Source organism: Salmo trutta, chromosome 23 (genome assembly GCF_901001165.1).
Source record: "Salmo trutta chromosome 23, fSalTru1.1, whole genome shotgun sequence".
Taxonomy (NCBI): Eukaryota; Metazoa; Chordata; class Actinopteri; order Salmoniformes; family Salmonidae; genus Salmo; species Salmo trutta.
In genome coordinates, this window is record NC_042979.1 from 24,166,200 (window position 1) to 24,188,411 (window position 22,212).

Sequence of the window (22,212 nt, forward strand, 5' to 3'; positions counted from 1 at the left end):
GGTTGTGGAGACCAGATCATCTGATGCAGCACTCCCATCACTCTCCTTGGTCAAATAGCCCTTACACAGATGTGTTGGGTCATTGTCCTGTTGAAAAACAAATGATAGTCCCACTAAGCTCAAACCAGATGGGATGGCGTATCACTGCAGAATGCTGTGGAAGCCATTGTTGTATTCTGGGTTAAACTTGGAACATTGCTATCCTAGAGACTGGTTTTTACATCAGAAGTTAATGTTTATCTGTAGTAGCCAGATGGCTTTGGAATGTGCTGGGTGGATGGGAAGAAGTCACAGGATTGCTATAGGGGGGTGGAGATCTTTGGATTAGGCATCAAGGGGGTTGAGGTCAGGTCAGATCCCCTTAGGGTAATCAACCATTGTTTCTCCCTTATCACTTCGTCTTATCACTCGAACCGTGAAAGATGTAAGGATTGGAGAGAGAGGAGTGCCTAAATTGGAGTATATATACTTGTGGTGGTGGAAACATGTTTTGTCTAATGCAGCTGTATTGATCCTCTGGGAAGAATAAACTTGGTTAAGCTTTCATAATGTCCGTTGAGATTCTACAATGTAGAAAATAGTAAAGCCAACAAGACTCTTCCTGGAGCTGGCCGCCATGCCAAACTGAGCAATCGGGGGAGAAGGGCCTTGGTCAGGGAGGTGAACAAGAAGCTGTTGGTCACTCTGACAGAGCTCTGGAGTTCCTCTGTGGAGATGGCAGAACTTTCCAGAAGGACACCCATCTCTGCAGCCCTCCACCAATCAGGCCTTTATGGTAGATTGACCAGACGAAAGCCGCTCCTCAGCAAAAGGCACGTGACAGCTCGTTTGCAGTTTGCCAAAAGGCACCTAAAGACACTCAGACCATGACAAACAAGATTCTCTGTTCTGATGAAACCAAGATTGTCTGAATGCCGAGCATCACGGCTGGAGGAAACCTGGCACCATCCCTACAGTGAAGCATGATGGTGGCAGCGTCATGCTGTGGGGATGTTTTTCAGCGGCAGGGACTGGGAGACTAGTCAGGATCGAGACAAGGATGAGTACAGAGGTATCCTTGATGAAAACCTACTCCAGAGCGCTCAGGACCTCGGACTGAGTCATTGCTTCACCTTCCAACAGTACAAGGACCCTAAGGGCAAACCCAAGACAACGCAGGAGTGGCTTTGGAACAAGTCTCTGAATGTCTTTAAGTGGCCCAGCCAGAGCCCGGACTTGAACCTGATCAAACATCTCTTGAGAGACCTGAAATTAGCTGTGCAGCAACGCTCCCCATCCAACCTGGCAGAGCTTGAGAGGATCTGCAGAGAAGAATGGGAGAAACTCCCCAAATACATGTGTGCCAAGCTTGTAGCGTCTTACCCAAAAGACTCAAGGCTGTAATCAATGCCAAAGGTCCTTCCACAAAGTACTGAGTAAAGTGCCTGAATACTTAGTGGTTTGTCCTTTAAAAGTTGCAGCGTACTGCGACACAGCTTGCATAGTGCTGCAGAATTCTATGGCACATTATTTAAGTGCCAACCACTGGTACCATTAATGCTAGTTAGTGCAAGTTTGACCACCAGAATGCATCTTTGAGAAGCATTTGGTAGCCTTCAATAGTGGCTGTACTAGAGAATTTAAAACAATTTTTGTAAGAACATAGTATATGGAACTGATTTTAAGAAATGTTGCTTAATTAATTTGATTAATATTATGGTGTTTCTATTCCAAGAAAAATGAAAAACCCTCTGGGTTTCAGTTAGGATCGAACAGAAAATATGGTGCTGTACAACGTGATGGTCGGGAGTAGGCTACAGTTCTGGGCTATTTAGCTAAAGAAACCCCGTGTTGTGCGGGCCCGCAGGAGACCGGGGTTCAATTCCCCGATGGGGAGGAAGGAGTAGGCTGTCCTTGTAAATAAGAATTTGTTCTTAACTGACTTGCCTAGTTAAATAAAGGTTACACTAAGAGCATAACATTTCTACACCCTAATTTATAATTGAAGTCTAACTAATACCCAAACGGAGATTCAGTCAAAATAAAAATCTCATTGATTTGTCAAGACCAGTCCCCATTCTTGTCTCAGAGCAGCGCGAAACGGTTCTAAAAGAGTTGTAGACTATTGCTTCTATTTTCAATATGCGCTTTAAATAAATAAGACCTACACCACTTTTAGCAGCACATTACTCATCACTAGTGAGGCTCATGTTGCCTACGATAGGCTTACAGTATATCAAAAAATATGACATGACTGTCCGCCAAAAATTACATATAGAGGATTGGAGGATTCTAAATTAAAACCAAAAGCCGCCTCATGGGTCTCCTGTTGGAGGCCGGCACGGGTATCTGTAGCAACGCATATTGCGTTGCGATGCGGTGACTTAGCTGCACCACTGGGGAGGCCCCATCCACATAGTGTCAAAATACAGAGAGGTGTTGGAAAAGGTATATTGTCCTGCTGATGGGCTATTATAATACTGTGCATGGTGTCCAGGTCAGGATAACCAAAAATGTATTTATTAAAGACTATCAGAAAGAATGTTGGTACTTATTTATTTTGATCCAAAGCCATGCATGAGTGAGTCACTCAGCTTTATGTAGGTGCTGGCTATATGACTGTGCCATCAACTTGATGGTAATAATAACGATATTTTGGAGGTTCTTTTGTTTATTTTTTAAACGAAAGTGAGCGATTTTAATCTGAATTAAAGCCAAAATAATATTTGTAAAGGCCAAAACATTTCTGTTTTTAGATGGAGAGAAACGCTGGGCCAATTGTGCGCCACCTTATGGGACTCCCAATCACGGTCGGATGTGATGCATGATAATAGTAATACTTTTTGTTCTATTATTTTTGTTTTTTTCTGGTGGATTAAACAAATTGCAACCAATCACAGCCAGTTGTGATACAGCCAACCTAACTAAGAAATACATTTGACGATATAATTCTCCCCCTACCCTCCTCCTAGGCAAGTCTATTGTCCAGCTACCTGCTAATAGCCATAATGGCGCTGTACAACGTGACCGTGTGTGTTTGAAAGAGTATTTTCCACTAAGCAACAATTTGTTAACCTTCATTAGACAACTTTTTTCCAATATTTCGTTATGGATCCATAACTAAATAAACATTGGCATTTTGAAAGAGTATTTTTATCATTATTTAAAAAAAGCATAAATATGCCATTATTAGTTACATTGTTTTAGTTTGAACATGCAGACTGGCACTAAGAACAGCGGGAACATTTCCCTAGTCAGCGCCATTATTAGTGCAATGCTCCTTGGTGTTGCTCCGTGCTTCCCAGTGTGGCTAGGTGGGGGTCCACTCCCCCTTCCTCCTCCTCCCTTCCCCATGGTCCATCTTTTGTGCGCCGCTCTGAGGTCCATCCCGTGACCCCTGCCATGACCAATATATTTTGTCCTGCTAATAGAGTTAATAATGTATCCAACTGGCTTTTATAGAATTCTAAATGTAATAATAATAATCGCTTTGTTAAAAAAATAACAATATTTTGGAGATTCCGTTTTCAAATAACGTAAAATGAGTGAGGAGAAAAAAACGTTCTCGGTGAGACATTGTTACTAGTTAGTAAATAAAGCCAGTTTGTTATTTGGAATTATTCATTTCTGTTTTTAGAGGGAAAGAAACAAAAAACCTACAGTCATCTCATGGGTCCGCCAGTCTAGGCTGGCATGGGTAATGAACCAGCATCTGTAGCAATACAGCTTGCACTGCTATGCATTGTCTTAGATTGTTGCGCCACTCATGTGCTGTACAATGTGACCGGTCAGGAGTGGGCTACAGTACTACAGTAAGAGCAAAAAATCCTAAAATAATATCAGAACTTTAGTGTAACAACAGTTTTAGTAAGTAATACTGAAGTCGTGCACAATTCAGTTTCTATTTAGATTGTCGCCCATTCATTGTCAGTTAGACACAGTAGGACCCAAAAGCATAATCAGTGCTCTAACTCCCCCTTGTGGTGGTCTGGAGCAATGAAGTGGTGACGCAGCGTACCGTACTAAACCACAAATTACCTCTAAGTCCCGCAGCATAATTGCAAAAATGCCTAAAATCCTGTTTTAGTAGTTTTAGCCATTATGGGGTATATTGTGTGTAGATTGATGTGGGGAAAAAAATTGTTAATCAATTTTAGAATACGGCTGCAATGTAGCAAAATGTGTAAAAAGTCAAGGGGTCTGAATACTTTCCGAGTGCACTGTACATCAGTAGATATATTAGAGTGAGCTATGTCAAAAATTCTGTATTTAAATAAATATGTGGTGTGTGTATAAACTAAATACAAAGTACAGTAGTAAAAATATTACAATGAGCTATGTCTGGGAAACAGGAAGTGTGTGCGTGTACACTACCTGCCAAAAGTTTTAAAACACCTACTCATTCAAGGGTTTTTCTTTATTTTTAAAGTGTCTGCATTTGTTGCTGGCATGTCATGCCTAAGTTTGCTAATCTTGCCAATGAAAAACGTATTAAAGTAATTGGCAATATCATATCATCAATATCATTCATCACAAAACCTGTGATGATTTTTACCAGCGGGGAGAAGTCTCTTTCTCCCTTTCTCTACCTCACCCCCCCTCTTTCTTTCACACTCTCTCCATCTATCCACCCACTCTTTCCCTCTCGTATGGTCCCTCTGTCTCTCTGATAGCCAGTGTTGGCTTTTACCTGAACATATGCGTGGATCTGGGGTGTTTAAACACGCAGCCAAGCTTTCAGGAGCTGGCAAATCATCTGCCGACCCCAATCAACTGGCATCGAATGCAGCTAGCTAGTTTAGCCTACTCAAACAGAGAAGGATGCTATGTTAGCTAGCTGGCTATGGCTATCCAACACTGGAACTCTTCCAAGTCAAGGTGATTGATTGCCTTGTTTTCCCTGGCTGGCACAGTTTGTGTGTTTTAGAGTTGTGTCCAGAACGCCCCCCCCCCCCCCCCCACACACACACACACAAAATTGAAATGTTGCCTCTAAACTCTGAAACACCAGCAAAGCCGCAGGGCCTGGCTGTTGGGTCTGGCTTTGCTATTGTACCAGAAGCAGTCACAGTTGGCCATAAGTGTGAATTATTTATTGATTATAGGGCCAGAACCTGATCTTCAGATGTAGTTCCGTTCACTTACATATACAGTGTATATATGCCATTTTGCAGACGCTTTTATCCAAAGCGACTTAGTCATGCTTGCATACATTTTACATATGGGTGGTCCCGGGAATCAAACCAACTACCCTGGCATTACATGTCCCATGCTCTACCAACCGAGCTACAATGGACCACTTGTAAACATATTGAGTCTGTCAAAGCCAGCTAATCAAAGAGTATTAAGAGTGAATGGTAGAGCTTGAGCTGTCACTGGAATCAGGCTTCTTGGTACCCTGTGTTTTGTGTGTGTGCGCGCGCAAGGCCAAGCAGGTGTCGGGCTACAGTGCACAGGTGGGATGTGTTGAAAGTACAGTTCTGGGTGCCAAAGTGGAGTGGCCTGATTACAGTACAACAACAGTCAAGGCAAGGTGACCTGGAGCAGTTTATTTGCACACAGGGAGTTGCGGATTCTGGCTATTTTCCCTCCCTCGTTCATCACCCTTCTCAATCACCCTCTGTCCATTTCTCTTTCCCTTGTCTGCCCTCTCTCTCATTCTTTGCTCCATATCTGTCCCTCTGACACCCTCTCTCGCTCATGATGGACTGTTTCCATCTCTCTCTATCCATCTCTCTCTTCTTCTTTTGTCCCTTTCTGAAACACACTCTATCTCTCTCCCTCCTCCTCTCTTTCCCTGTCCCATTCTCCTTACACTGGCATCCCTCTCTTCTTCTCTCCAGTGTGGAGGTGTGCTTCAGAGAGAGCAGCCTTCCCTATCTCTTGGGAGCAGGCGTGAGAGACCAGACACACTCTCCTCTTCCTCGACCCATGGCCCTTGTGGATAAACCTACCCAAACGTCATGCTGTTCTTAACCCAAAGTGAAATCAAACCCCAGACATCCTCCTCATTATCTGCCCTGAGCCACCGCAGTGCACCGCACTACCAAATATTCGTACCAAAAACTTTATCAAAGCCAATAACACAGATCTCTCTCCTCTTCTCCGCCTTCGTCTCTCCTCTTGCTCTGTCTGGAGCAGCAGGGGAGGGAAGAACGTGTGTCTCTCACTCATTCCATGTGAGGGAAAGAAAGGTGGAGGAAGGAGTAGTCCTGTTTCACTCAATTGGGACAGAGTAGTTTCTAAATATGCTGTGAAGAGAAGACATTGTCCTCGTCTCCTGAGAGCTCTTTTGATTCACCGTTGCCAGAGCCGAGTCTCAATAGATAAGGTGACATTCACACTGCCTCTCTCTCGTGCGCTCTCTCGCTCTGTCTCTCTCGCTCTGTCTCTCGTGCGCGCTCTCTCTCACACGTGCTCTCTTTCTCTCTCACACACACTTTGACTTGTTCCACATATGAACACTTCCTTACCTAACGTCACCAGTATTGCACACACCTTACACATCATAATCAAGTCCTTGCTAGGGCTTTTCCATGGCAAATAAAGCTTGGGAAATAAATACATGTGTTGTTTTTCTTCTCTCAATGGCGAAATTGTATTTAAATGCAGTTTGATGGCACATGGCGCTATATTGACTGGCACCCAGTTGTGATGTTGGATCCAGCGGCGGGCAGAAGATCTAATATAACCAGACAGACACATACTGAAGTAATTAGAGGCACTTTCGTGCTGACAGTGGAGAAGGGCCAATTATGTTTTGTTAGCCAGGCAGGCAGGGCAGGGTGCTAGCTATCTGGCTGCATTGTGTTGTGTAACCAGCCAGTATCTTTTAATTAGCAGCTGAGTAAGTCTGAGGGAAGAACCAACCAGAACCAGCACACAGCGAGCAGTAATTATGGACAGAGCCAGGACTAGGAGCTCACCGCCCCAGGGCGTTGCCTTTTGCTTCGGCCGGTCGAGTGCACACATACACACTCACGCAGACGCACACACACACACACACACACAACCTTGATTGGAGATGCAGGCTGAATTAGATTGTCTCCCAGATGACCTTAAGCCAGTGGCTGTAACGGAGGAGACAATTGTGAATGCCCTCGTCTCGCTCTCTCTCTAGCGCTATCGCTCCCTCACTTCTCTCTCTCTCTAGCTCTATCGCTCCCTCACTTCTCTCTCTCTAGCTCTATCGCTCCCTCACTTCTTCTCTCTCTCTCTAGCGCTATCGCTCCCTCACTTCCTCTCTCTCTCTAGCTCTATCGCTCCCTCACTTCTCTCTCTCTCTAGCTCTATCGCTCCCTCACTTCTCTCTCTCTCTAGCTCTATCGCTCCCTCACTTCTTCTCTCTCTCTAGCTCTATCGCTCCCTCACTTCTTCTCTCTCTTTCTAGCTCTATCGCTCCCTCACTTCTCTCTCTCTCTCTCTCTCTCTCTAGCTCTATCGTCCCTTACTACTTCTCTCTCTCTCTCGAGCTCTATCATCCCTCACTTCCTCTCTCTAGCTCTATCGCTCCCTCACTTCTCTCTCTCTAGCTCTATCGCTCCCTCACTTCTCTCTCTAGCTCTATCGCTCCCTCACTTCTTCTCTCTAGCTCTATCGCTCCCTCACTTCTTCTCTCTAGCTCTATCGCTCCCTCACTTCCTCTCTCTCTAGCTCTATCGCTCCCTCACTTCCTCTCTCTCTAGCTCTATCGCTCCCTCACTTCTCTCTCTCTAGCTCTATCGCTCCCTCACTTCTTCTCTCTAGCTCTATCGCTCCCTCACTTCCTCTCTCTCTAGCTCTATCGCTCACTTACTTCCTCTCTCTAGCTCTATCGCTCCCACACTTCTTCTCTAGCTCTATCGCTCCCTCACTTCTCTCTCTCTCTAGCTCTATCGCTCTCTCACTTCTCTCTCTCTAGCTCTATCGCTCCCTCACTTCCTATCTCTCTCACTCCTCAGCACGCTTATTCTGAGAGGGAAGCCTTCAGATTTTCTTGCACTCGTTAAACTAGAAAAGGCCCAAGGTGCAGATCTGTCTGTCATTAATATGCCCTCTTTCCCCCTCCTTTTCTCTCCTCCGCTCATCCCTCTCGCTCTCTCTCTTTCCTTCTCTCTATCCTAGCCACAGCTGCCAAAGTTCCCAGTGGCCCCCGTCGTCTCTGTCCCCCCTCTGTTGGCTTCCAGAGCACCTGTGTACCCTGCTGATCAAAGACCCCCTGACGTCAATGCCTTCAAAAGCAAAGAGCCCCCCTCTTCCTCCCTCCTGCTACCCACCTCCTCATCCTCCTCTACCTCCAGAAGACCGGCGAAGGTGCGGGACAGAGCGAAAGGAGACAGAGACAAGAAGAAGAAGAAACACAAGAAGAGGTCACCGGCGAGATCCCGGTCTCGCTCCAAGTCGCGGTCCAAAACCAAGCACGCCCTGCCCAGCGCCTACAAAACAGTCCGCAGGTCTGGGTGAGTGGTCCAACCCCTATCCCCACAAGAAACTGTCTCATCACAACATGGCCTTTACAGTGGAATAGGTGTTATGTGGCCTGAGGCTCAGACTTTTGAACATAATTAATTAACGATCAAACTGCTCTGTTTATGAACCTACAGTACCTGATGCCTCTACCGTGCCTACTGCCTAATGAAGGAAGTGGCTTTCTGGCTGGCTGGCAGTATTCTTTTGCAGCAGCTTCACTATAGCGTGTCGGCTTCCTCTCTCTGTTTCCCGATGCCTCAACACACTCAAAGTTTTTCATGTCAAATGTTTTCTCCCCCTCTCACTCTTTTTGAAAATCACGGCCAGTTTGTCATTATCAGCGGGTGGAGTTGCTGTAATTATGCCAGCCTCGTGTCATTCTGACGAGCCTTAATGTAATTTCACTGAGATTTAATCCTTTCTGCCCGAGGTTTTAAATCACTTACGGTATGTGAATTAAAGGGCTTAGATTGAGAAGGGGGCCTCTACTGAGCCTCGTGTCAGAGATTTCACTCCTCTAATGTGCAAGCATGCCAAATTTCATCCCTTAATCATTTTTTTTTCTCCTCGACCGCGAAAGTCAAAATAAAATACAAAAATCCTGGTTGCGGGAGAGTGAAATGGATCCCTGATAATGAGCAGTCACAGAATCAGTCAGCGTTTTGTTTTGTGTTGGGAGGCTGGAAGAGGCTATCCCCAGCATCTTCCTTACTAATCCTGAGAATGATGTCTTGGGAATGGAGCCTTCCTGCAGGTGGCTAGCTGGCTGCGTATATGTTTTTGTGCATCCCAAATAGCACCCTGGGAAAAAGTTGTGCACAATTTAGGGAATAGGGCCCTGGTCAAAAGTAGTGCACTATATAGGGAATAGGGTGTCATTTGAGAGGCAGCCTGTCTGTCTGGGTCTCAGGGGTGACAACCGAGTTAAGCTGGCAGCTCACTCTCCTCGTGTCCTTTCTCCCCCTCATCTCCAGCTCTGTTAGTGGCACGCTGAGTGCTGTCAGATACTGAAAGGATTACACACACACATGTCTCTGACCCTGTCATAACTGTCCATCACACAAAGACAGAGCTACACACTCATACAGGGAGAGAGGACATTGGTGTCATGCTGCTCGACACCATTAGCCCAGAGCAGTCCAATGGACCTCTCTCTCTCTTCCCCCCCTTACTTCCTTCCTTGTGGTTAATGAGGACCCTGGCTGTGACACGGGGGGAGTTTCCCCCCTCATTAACTCATCAGCTGCTCTTCATTAACTGGCCTACTACTTTCCCACCATCTCTCTTTCTCTCTCCCTTCCCCTCCCTCCTCCTCTCTGTCCATCATCTGCATCCTGTCTTAGTCTCATGGTCAACTCTGTCCTGTCAGCCCTCTGACATTGTCTGTAGTCATTGACAGGTCTGTCCTGCCCCCATCCTTAGCCCCTGAACCCTTGCTCCACCTCTGGGGGTTAAATTGGGGCTTTTTGCCCCGGGGGAAGTCTAAGATCATTACCAGTGGAGTGTAGAGGCCCCCGTGGGCCCATGAAGGGCCAGGATGGGGTCAACAAAATCCATACAGGACAGATAATGAGGTAGGAGATTCGGGGATGGATGGGAAAGAGCAGCTGCTAAGAGTCCTAAGGATGCATCCCAAATGACACCATATTTCCTATAGGCCCTGATCAAAAGTAGTGCACTATAAAGGGATTAGAGTGCCATTTGGGATACAGTCTCGATGTGGACAGAACTCATCCAATTTGCTCTTTAAAGTGTCTCTTTGATGGAGGTTTGGAATCATTGATCATATGCTCTGGTACTCTGCTCAGGCTAAGTGGATGTAGATTTTCCCCTGAATTTTAAATTGCCCTCAACCCCTTCCTCTGACAACTTCCTTTTTGCTCACTTTGTGGCCTCTTCAGCCCCTATGGCAGAGGATGACCTCTCTGTTTGTGTTTATCCTCGGGCCAAATTGGCGTTCGTCCAGCGGTCCACTGTGTCCCCGGCTGTACTTTTTAAACGGCTCCATTAGATTACGTTTTAATCTGTGTGTGGCCAGTTTGTGTGTGTGCATTAAATATGTTTCTCTGTGGCTGTCTCTGTGTCTGAGGGAAAGTAGATCCAGACATGCACGTACACTAGTGTTCTTAAATAAACGCTCATTTGTAGCTGGGTGGGGGTTGGAGGGGGTTGCCTTTAAATCAGGAGAAATGTGATTGTTTTTGTTATTATTGCGTGAGTCATTTGGTGTCGTTGTTGCTCTTGACAGTGGGATGTGAAACGGCTGAATCACCATGGTAATGGCGTAATGGCTGTCCTGTATTATAAAGAGGGAGAGAGAGGAGCATGTGATTTAACCACTCTGTAGACACTCAGGTTGCGTCTCAAATTGCAACATATTCCCTATATAGTGCAGTACTTTTGACCAGAGCTTTGTGCACTCTATAAGGAATAACGGACCATTTAGAACACAGCCACTGACATTTACATAGTGGCCTCTTGTCCTCCCTTAATATGTCCAATCTAATGGAGAGTGATCTTAATTGGAGCAACAGATGGTAATATTAAAGTACAATTTTACTTTGTTTTTTAACCAAATCTGTATTTTGGATGTTTTAGAAGTTATCAGACACTTTTTTGGGGGGTGCGATTTGGTTTTGAGAAACTTACCCCACCAGCGATAGACTTCCTCATGTTCATTCTGCAGTTTCAGGGGCACAGATAAAATATTAACAAACACTCCAAAAACACCCAGCTACTACTTCTCTGCGTAGCCCATGCATGTGCACACCAAAAAATATAGCACTTGAGTCCAACAAAATTTAATATTATAACGTTGTGGATAAAGTTCAGAATGACACAATTTCATGTGTACAACGTCTAAAGACCTGCATCATTGCCGTTTCTAAAATGACCTATTTGGGTGTTTTTGGAACCTTTGCCAATGCTTTATCTGTGCCCCTGCAACTGCAGAACAAGCTTGTGGAAGTCTATCGCTGGTGGGGTAAGTTTCTCAAAACCAAGTGAAATCACAGAAAATTGACCGGACACTTCCATAACATGCTATTTACTACCAAATACAGATGTGGTTAACCCTTTAGACCCAAATAGAATTCTAGAATGCTGATGTAGATTGTCTTGAAAAATCTCAGTAATCTCATTTTGTCATACATTTAAAACAGACAGACATAACTCAAAAACAAAGAACAAATGACAATTACACGTTTTAGTTTTAAAGAACACAACCTCAATAGGAATAACACTAATTTTGTCTTCCATTGTCTAAAGACACTATCAAAAAACAATTAACACAACAAAAAACCCTAGAATACATTTGACTAAATGACTTACTCAAAATGTACCAAGTATAATATAATATACTTATAAATATTATTTACATTCAAATAAAAATGTTTTCCAAAACGTGAACAGAGGACTATATTCAGAAAGTATTTCAAAAACCACACAAAGTAGTCTGTAAAAATTGAGTATGAAAAAATGCAAACAGCTATTCAGAAACTATTTCAAAATGTAGATTGAGACACACAAAATGTCGAAATAGTAACCTGCTTTGACAATAATTCAGTGAATGCAACAAGTATTAGATTGATACAAACACAACTGTTAGAGACAATTTTCCCATATTTCACACTGCCACTTTAGTGTTTGCATTTAGCCTACAGTATCTCATGGAACTTCTGGAAGCATGTCACTTTTCTTGCCTGACAGACTAACTAGTAATAGCATGCAGCTTGGGCCATTTCCATATGAATTATATCGGTAGAAACAAGACAAAACAACCAACAGCTAAACACGGCAACTATTTCCATGAGACACAGAGCAATCATTCAAGCTTCACCTCTGATGTGCTTGCCAAGTGATCATGACAGGACTTGCTAATCTGACAGTTATTCCCCAAATTTCACAGCATCTAACATCGACAACACCAAACATACATCTGCTCTTTACTTATTTCACTCACCTCGACATCATCGCTTTTCAAAGTGCAAGGACGTGTCTGTATCACCAACCACTATACTATAGATACAGCCTCTTTCACAGTGAAAAAGTTGTCTGCTTAGGCGCCTTCATTTTGAGTAATGAAGTAAAAAAAAATGTAAAGTCAAATGACAGCATATCCTGTTACTGGTTGATGATAACAGCCACGTGAATACGACAGCAGGTTGTTTGCAAGTTAATTTTGCGATATAGACACATTATTGTTCGTAAAACAAGGGCGTTCGCGGCCGCTATCCGCTATATATATATATATATATATATATATATATATATATATATATATATATATATATATATACTGCTCAAAAAAATAAAGGGAACACTAAAACAACACATCCTAGATCTGAATGAATTAAATAATCTTATTAAATACTTTTTTCTTTACATAGTTGAATGTGCTGACAACAAAATCACACAAAAATAATCAATGGAAATCCAATTTATCAACCCATGGAGGTCTGGATTTGGAGTCACACTCAAAATTAAAGTGGAAAACCACACTACAGGCTGATCCAACTTTGATGTAATGTCATTAAAACAAGTCAAAATGAGGCTCAGTAGTGTGTGTGGCCTCCACGTGCCTGTATGACCTCCCTACAACACCTGGGCATGCTCCTGATGAGGTGGCGGATGGTCTCCTGAGGGATCTCCTCCCAGACCTGGACTAAAGCATCCGCCAACTCCTGGACTGTCTGTGGTGCAACGTGGCGTTGGTGGATGGAGCGAGACATGATGTCCCAGATGTGCTCAATTGGATTCAGGTCTGGGGAACGGGCGGGCCAGTCCATAGCATCAATGCCTTCCTCTTGCAGGAACTGCTGACACACTCCAGCCACATGAGGTCTAGCATTGTCTTGCATTAGGAGGAACCCAGGGCCAACCGCACCAGCATATGGTCTCACAAGGGGTCTGAGGATCTCATCTCGGTACCTAATGGCAGTCAGGCTACCTCTGGCGAGCACATGGAGGGCTGTGCGGCCCCCCAAAGAAATCCCACCCCACACCATGACTGACCCACCGCCAAACCGGTCATGCTGGAGGATGTTGCAGGCAGCAGAAAGTTCTCCACGGCGTCTCCAGACTCACGTCTGTCACATGTGCTCAGTGTGGACCTGCTTTCATCTGTGAAGAGCACAGGGCGCCAGTGGCGAATTTGCCAATCTTGGTGTCCTCTGGCAAATGCCAAACGTCCTGCACGGTGTTGGGCTGTAAGCACAACCCCCACCTGTGGACGTCGGGCCCTCATACCACCCTCATGGAGTCTGTTTCTGACCGTTTGAGCAGACACATGCACATTTGTGGCCTGCTGGAGGTCATTTTGCAGGGCTCTGGCAGTGCTCCTCCTGCTCCTCCTTGCACAAAGGCGGAGGTAGCGGTCCTGCTGCTGGGTTGTTGCCCTCCTACGGCCTCCTCCACGTCTCCTGATGTACTGGCCTGTCTCCTGGTAGCGCCTCCATGCTCTGGACACTACGCTGACAGACACAGCAAACCTTCTTGCCACAGCTCGCATTGATGTGCCATCCTGGATGAGCTGCACTACCTGAGCCACTTGTGTGGGTTGTAGACTCCGTCTCATGCTACCACTAGAGTGAAAGCACCGCCAGCATTCAAAAGTGACCAAAACATCAGCCAGGAAGCATAGGAACTGAGAAGTGGTCTGTAGTCACCACCTGCAGAACCACTCCTTTATTGGGGGTGTCTTGCTAATTGCCTATAATTTCCACCTGTTGTCTATTCCATTTGCACAACAGCATGTGAAATGTATTGTCAATCAGTGTTGCTTCCTAAGTGGACAGTTTGATTTCACAGAAGTGTGATTGACTTGGAGTTACATTGTGTTGTTTAAGTGTTCCCTTTATTTTTTTGAGCAGTATATATATATATATTTTTTTTTTACGTCAGTCGATGGCCGTTATGGGTTCTGAAGAGTAAACTTGGCCGTTAAACAACTTTAAAAGTGAAAAGTGGTAAACTCTACTTAATAAGTGGAGACTCCGAACTGTTTCAAAATATTTTTTTCTTTGCCCTCCATCTCAATATAGTAACTATGACCACACCCATGAACAGTACTCTGATTGGTAATAAAACTGAGAGGTGGGTAGAGCAGTAGAGGTCAGAGTACAGGGCATGGGGGCAGTTAGGTGGCCAGGGAATAGGCTGGGGCGTGGGAGGTCAGCCCCAGAGACCAGCTGCTGGTTAAAGCAGCAGATTGTAAAAAATTGGCATTTTCCCTCCGATTGAGTATTTCACACCCTCCATCTCTCCTCAGTGGTCTCAGTGCTTCACCACTAGAGAAAAGCTAGTTTGGCCTCGGGCACTGGGGAAAATACTGCATATTTCGTTTTTTATGTTGCTTTGAGTTTTCCTCTCCGTGCTTCCATCTGTGTTCCCTCTTCCCACCTCTCTCCCTCTTTCTTTCTCTCTCACTCCCCCCTTCTCTTCTCCCCCCTGTCTCTCTCTCCCTCCTTCCATCTCTGTGTTCATCTCTCATTCCCTGTGTCTATCTGCAGGTCTCGCTCCAGGTCCCCTGGGAGGAAGAACAGGGGGGACAGAAGGGCTCGCTCATCTGAGAGGAGGCGTGAGGAGAGGGAGAGGGAGCGCTACGGCCCTGCCGCCTGTCGCCTTGGCAACAACCTCGCTCTGCCCAGGAGGCACTCCAGATCTAGGTAGGTAGGGCTGGGAACCTTGGAAACAGTCATAAAGGGGAAACAGTGGGACAATGCTGTGAGAGAACTACATTTCTGTATTCAATGTAGCAGTTTGAGCTCCAGCAGCTCAGTGACTGTCTGTTTTGTCTCTCAATCCATTACTTCCTGAAAGGGTTTGTGCAGTTTCACCATGTCTCTCTCTATCCCTCCCTCCCTGTGCTCCAGGTCCCCTCATGAGAAGAGGAAGAGTAAGAGTTCTAGGGGCCAGCTCCAGAACAAGGGCTCCTCCTGTTCCCCTTCCTCATCCCCCGGCAGAGCCAAGAAGTCCCCCAGCGCCTCCCCTCCCACAAGCCCCACCTCCAGCCTCTCCAGGTAAAGCACCCCACCTCACCAGGCTGTTTATTAGGGCTGTCCCCAACTTTAAAAAATCTTGGTCGACCACGAGTCGTCTGTTCTTTCGACAAATCGATTGGACTGCATTTTGAAGCGTGTATTTCTCCATATATTGACACATCCGATGTGTTTTAATCAAATCAACTACACGACGTGACCAAATGTATGTGGACATCTGCTCGTCTAATACCTCATTCCAAAATCATGGGCATTAATATGGAGTTGGTCCCGCCTTTGCTGCTATATATTTGCTGCCTCCACTCTTTTGGTAAGGCTTTCCACCAGATGTTGGAACATTGCTGCGGGCACTTGCTTACGTTCAGTCACAACAGTATTACTGATGTCAGGCACTGATTAGGCCTGGCTCGCAGTAGGCATTCTAATTCATCTTAAAGGTGTTCGATGGGGTTGAGGTCAGGGCTCTGTGCAGGCCAGTCAAGTTCTTCCACACCGATCTCGACAAACCATTTCTGTATGGACCTCGCTTTGTGCACAGGGGCATTGTCATGCTGAAACAGGAAAGAGCCTTTCCCAAACTGTTGCCACAAAGTTGGAAGCACGGAATCGTCTAGAATGTCATTGTATGCTGTAGCACTGAGATTTCCCTTCACTGGAACTAAGGGGCCTAGCCCGAACCATGGAAAAACAGCCCCAGACCATTATTCCTCCTCCACCAAACTTTACAGTTGACACTATGCATTGGGGCAGGTAGCGTTCTCCTGGCATCCGCCAAACCCAGATTCGTTCGTCGAACTGTCAGATGGTGACGCGTGATTCATCACTCCAGAGAACGCATTGTCCACATACTTTTGTATGTAGTGTATATTCACTGAGCTTGTTTGATGCTTTAAGCACACTGTTTGATTAAATAATTAAGACACACAAATTACTAGTGGGAGTCCAACCAGCAATTGATTTGATTGTGCAAGTTCTGGGATCAGACTTGCTGTGCTGTGTTTAAAAAAAATAAAAGACACCAAGTGACTGTGACTAGCACCCATTGTCTCTCTCTCCTCCCTGCTACGGCACCACCACCAAACATCAAAGTGTTTATCTCGCTGTGTTCCTGAATCTGCAACATAATTATAGCCATTTCTGACTGAAAAGTTCTGTTACCGAAATCCCTAATTTGTTTAGGGAAAAGCATTCCCTTAACCCTTGCTCTCTGACACATGTATGCATGTAACCAAAGACCTATTCGCACGGGACTAGTATTACTAGAGAATGTTGGTAATGTAATTATTACTCCAAAATATATTGGAGCAATCTGAGGTATGTCGTAAATGCCTCCCAGCCTTCAGATGTGAGATAAACAGTCCAATTACACTTGATGTGTTTTAAGTCTATGGATGAAAAAGTAAACTTATCATTTCCAAACATTTAGGTCAGTTGTATGCAGCTTTGTGGTCTATTAACTGCAAGGGTTGCATTAAATAGGCTCAATATTTTTTGCTTAAGCGTTTGGCAATATTCAATAAATATGCAATAAACATACAGTACCAGTCAAAAGTTTGGACACACCGACTCATTCCAGGGGTTTTCCTTTATTTTTACTATTTTCTACATTGTAGAATAGTAGTGAAGACATCAAAACTATGAAATAACACATATGGAATCATGTAGTAACCAAAAAAGTGTTAAACAAATCAAAATATATTTTAGATTTCAGATTTTTCAAAGTAGTCACACTTTGCCTTGATGACAGCTTTGCACACTCTTGGCATTCTCTCAACCAGCTTCATGAGGAATGCTTTTCCAACAGTCTTGAAGGAGTTCCCACATATGCTGAGCACTTGTTGGCTACTTTTCCTTTACTCTGTGGTCCAACTCATCCCAAACCATCTCAATTGGGTTGAGGTCAGGTGATTGTGGAGACCAGGTCATCTGATGCAGCACTCCATCACTCTCCCTCTTGGTCAAATAGCCCTTACACAGCCTGGAGGTATGTTTTGGGTCATTGTCCTGTTGAAAAACAAATGATAATCCCACTAAGCGCAAACCAGATGGGATGGCATATCGCTTCAGAATGCTGTGGTAGCCATGCTGGTTAAGTGGGCCTTGAATTCTAAATAAATCACAGACGATGTCAACAGTAAAGCACCATCACACCACCTCCTCCGTACTTCACGGTGGGAACCACATATGCGGAGATAATCCATTTACCTACTCTGCTTCTCACAAAGACACGGCAGTTGGAACCAAAAATGTCAAATTTGGACTCATCAGACCAAAGGACAGATTTCCACCGGTCTAATGTCAATTGCTGATGTTTCTTGGCCCAAGCAAGTCTCTTCTTCTTATTGGTGTCCTTTAGTAGTGGTTTATTCGCAGAAATTTGACCATGAAGGCCTTATTCACGCAGTCTTCTCTGAACAGTTGATGTTGAGATGTGTCTGTTACTTGAACTCTGTGAAGCATTTATTTGGGCTGCAGTCTGAGGCTGGTAACTCTAATGAACTTATCCTCTGCAGCAGAGGTAACTCTGGGTTTTCCTTTCCTGTGGCGGTCCTCATAAGAGCCAGTTTCATCATAGCGCTTGATGGTTTTTGCGACTGCACTTGAAGAAACTTTCAAAGTTCTTGACATTTTCTGGATTGACTGGTCTTCATGTCTTAAAGTAATAATGGACTGTTGTTTCTCTTTGCTTATTTGAGCTGTTCTTGCCATAATATGGATTTGGTCTTTTACCGAATAGGGCTATCTTCTGTATACCACCCCTACCTTGTTACAACCACAACTGATTGTCTCAAACGCATTAAGAAGGAAAGAAATTCCACAGATTGACTTTTGACAAGGCACCCCTGTTAATTGAAATGCATTCCAGGTGACTACCTCATGAAGCTGGTTGAGAGAATGCCAAGAGTGCTTTTTTTAACACTCTTTTGCTTACTACATGATTCCATATGTGTTATTTCAGAATTTTGATGACTTCACTATTGTTCTACAATGTAGAAAATAGTAAAAAATCTTGGTCAACCAACAGCCTATCAACCACACAATTGACCAGTCGAATAAATGGGGTCAGCCCTATGTCCATTATCTTGTCTACATACTTTTTATCTGATTTTATTAATTTACATTTACACTGAAAACGTTTTACATAAAACATAGAAAAACACAAATGCAAGTGAAATGCTCGCACTGCGGAGCCCTGACAACCTGCCAACATGGCTGGTGAAATAGACATCTTATCCACCAATGCCAAAATCTACCCACAGATGGCGGGTGTTAATATGAGGCCCTGTCTCCATCCCTCCCGGCCACTGAAATCCCTCTCACTTTACTCTCGCTCTCTTTTCTCTCTATCTCCCTAATCTTTCTCCCTCTCTCTTTTAACCCTTCTATCTTTTTTCTCTCCCCTCTCTCTCCCCCCCCCCCTCCCTCCCTGTCTGTCTCCCTGTCTGTCTCTGTTTGTCTGTCTCTCTGTCTCTTGCTCTCTGTCTGGCTCCCTCTGTCTGGGGGAGGCAGACAGAGGGATTTCTTCGGAAAGAAATAAAACAACAGTAAAAAGACAGGCTATATATGCTATATAACAACAGTCTACCTGTGTCTCTCTCTCGCTCTCTCCCTCTCTCTTTAGGGACGGCTCACAGGAGAAAGATAAACAAGTTCCCTCAACCGTCTCCTCCATGCAGTCCAAAATCACTCAGGTACCTCTTCTTCACTGTCTCACTGTACAGTGCCTTCGGAAAGTATTCAGACCCCTTGACTTTTCCACATTTTGTTATGTTACAGCCTTATTAAAAAATGTATTACATTTTTTTTAAATCCTCAGCAATCTACACACAATACCCCATAATGACAAAGCTAAAACAGGTTTGTAGAAACATTAGCAAATTTATAAAAAAAGAAACAAAGAAATACCTTATTTATGTAAGTATTGATTGGACATGATTTGGAAAGGCTATCTATATAAGGTCCCACAGTTGACAGTGCATGTCAGAGCAAAAACCAAGCCATGAGGTCAAAATTGTCCGTAGAGCTCCGAGACAGGATTGTGTCGAGGCACAGATCTGGGGAAGGGTATCCAAAAAATGTCTGCCCAATTGAAGGTCACCAAGATCACAATGGCCTCCATCATTCTTAAATGGAAGAAGTTTGAACCCTCCAAGACTTTTCCTAGAGCTGGCTGCCTGGCCAAACTGAGCAATCGTGGGAGAAGGGCCTTGGTCAGGGAGATGACCAAGAACCCAATGGTCACTCTGACAGAGTTCCAGAGTTCCTCTGTGGAGATGGTTTTCCTTCTGGAAGGTTCTCCCATCTCTGCATCAGTCCACCAATCAGGCCTTGGAGTTTGCCGAAAGGGACCTAAAGACTCTCATACCATGAGAAACAAGATTCTCTGGTCTGATAAAACCAGGATTGAACTCTTTGGCCTGAATGCCAAGCGTCACATCTGGAGGAAATCTGGCACCATCCCTACAGTGAAGCATGGTGGCGGCAGCATCATGCTCTGGGGATATTTTTCAGCAGCAAGGACTAGGTGACTAGTCAGGATCGAGGCAAAGATGAACGGAGCAAAGTACAGAGAGATCCTTGATGAAAACCTGCTCCAGAGCGCTCAGGACCTCAGACTCCTGCGAAGGTTCACCTTCCAACAGGACAACGACCCTAACCACACAGCCAAGACAAGTCTCAATGTCATTGAGTGGCCCACCTAGAGCCCAGACTTGAACCCGATCGAACATCTCTGAAGAGACCTAGAAATAGCTGTGTGGCAATGCTCTCCATCCAACCTGACAGAGCTTGAGAGGATCTGCAGAGAAGAATGGGAGAAACTCCCCAAATACAGGTGTGCCAAGCTTGTAGTGTCTTACCCAAGAAGACTCGATGCTGTAATCGCTGTCAAAGGTGCTTCAGCAAAGTACTGAGTAAAGGGTCTGAATACTTATGTTAATGTAATATTTCGGGGGGGGGGGTTTCTTCGTCATTATGGGGTATTGTGTGTAGATTGATGAGGGAAAAACTATTTCATCAGTTTTAGAATAAGGCTGTAACCTGACAAAGTGGAAAAAGTCAAGGGGTCTGAATACTTTCCGAATACGCTGTATTTATATTAACATGGGCCCATATTCACAAAGCATGACAGAGTATGAGTTCTGATCTAGGATGATGTCCATATAATCTTATTCATTAGGATCTTAAAGGTAGAACTGATCCTAGATCAGCACTCCTATTCTGAGACGCTTTGTGAATACAAGCCCAGATGTCCTAGCATGTATTCCATAAAGCACTTTACAGCATGGTGTTGTACAGGTACTCCATATCTCTCATTATGACATGTGCACAAAGCACAGCAGTTCAGAATCAGCTCATTGTTAGCTGGGATGCACACAGGGACTGTGGTTCCAAGGATAGTCGGCCCTTGTGGCAGCAGCATTATACAGAACACACCGCTCAGAGATTTCAGTACACTGATCCCAGCACAGATTACATAATTTCCATCTTCGATCTCTGTGGGCTCAGAGCAGCTGATCTCTGAACTCAGGTCGGATTTTACATTTAACATTCCTCCTCTGTGTTCAGTAATGTGCACATAGGCGTTTTATTTGTTGTGTTTATCTCCCTGTCCTGGTGTTTCTGGCTCTCTCTCATCTCTCTCATGACTTTATGTGCGCAGCAGCAGCTGACAGCTGAGGAGAGCTAGTTTACATTACAGAGGCTTTAATCTCCAGGAGAGAGAAAAAGAGGATCAACTCTTCCCCGAAAGTCCTGACTTTAACATATTACGCAATCACCCCCTCTACTAGTCACTCCTCTGGTAAGCTGTTGGGTTGGAGAGAGAGAGGTTCTCGTCTCTGTCTCTGGGTAGGATCACACTGCCTGTTCAGCAACAGGGCTATGAGTCAGGAATAGGGAGGTTGTTATATGAGATCTATGAGGGAAGCCATAATGTAAAGTAGACCATTAAGAGAGAGATATTGGAGTTTTAAAACCATATGTTTGAAATAACTTAAAAGCTTAAATCACAGCTGTGGGTGTGCGTTTAAAAACACTGCTTCCTCAGGCGGCGTCTTTTAACTACCTCACACCTGTTGTAAATTCATATGGAATCTTTACGTTTGCTCTATGGTTTATTTGATGTCTTACTTTCAGGCTGTGAGAGCGTTCATTCTCCAATTACATGAATGTCTTTCTTGGCGTATATCACAAAGCCATACCTTAACAAGGCCCCTTTAGAAGTTCAAGCCCCTGTCCTCTCTCCATTTGATGTTCTGTATCTGTCCTCAGTCTGATAAAGAGCCCCATCTGATAGCCCTCTGACTACAACCAGACCCCTTCATAAAGCCAGCCAGTTGGCCCAGGATGAGCACCTCCATAGGGGGTCAGCGAGAGAAGAGGAGAGACTTACCTGGAGCAGAGAGCAGGCTTGGGCTGAGGCAGAGAAGCCTGTGTAGTATGGAAACCAGCCCACCGTCAAAGATCAAGACATTCACAGATAGAGCAAGCCGTAGGGAGAGAGAATGGGGTAGGTTGTAGAAAGAGGAGGCGAGGGAAAGAGATGGGGGTTTCAGAAAAGAGAGAATGAGAGATTGGCATAGGTCATGAATAGAGTGTGGGTTTGGGAAAGAAGGGGTTGAGGGACAGACAGAATTAGAGGAGACTAACATACAGACCTGTAGAGATGGACAGACAGAATTAGAGGAGACTAACATACAGACCTGTAGAGATGGACAGACAGAATTAGAGGAGACTAACATACAGACCTGTAGAGATGGACAGACAGAATTAGAGGAGACTAACA

The 22,212-nt window shown here is 44.7% G+C and overlaps 1 protein-coding gene across 4 annotated transcripts in view; it reads left to right on the plus strand.

Moving 5' to 3' along the window:
• Window positions 1-22,212, plus strand: part of LOC115159637 (splicing factor, suppressor of white-apricot homolog) — a 128,734-nt gene that overhangs the window by 101,387 nt on the left and 5,135 nt on the right. For all 4 annotated transcript variants that reach the window (XM_029709557.1, XM_029709558.1, XM_029709560.1 and 1 more), the window contains 4 exons: window positions 8,083-8,417; window positions 14,937-15,092; window positions 15,300-15,446; window positions 19,048-19,117. In XM_029709557.1, coding sequence (XP_029565417.1) covers window positions 8,083-8,417; window positions 14,937-15,092; window positions 15,300-15,446; window positions 19,048-19,117 — 708 coding nt within the window. The remainder of the gene's footprint in view (window positions 1-8,082; window positions 8,418-14,936; window positions 15,093-15,299; window positions 15,447-19,047; window positions 19,118-22,212) is intronic.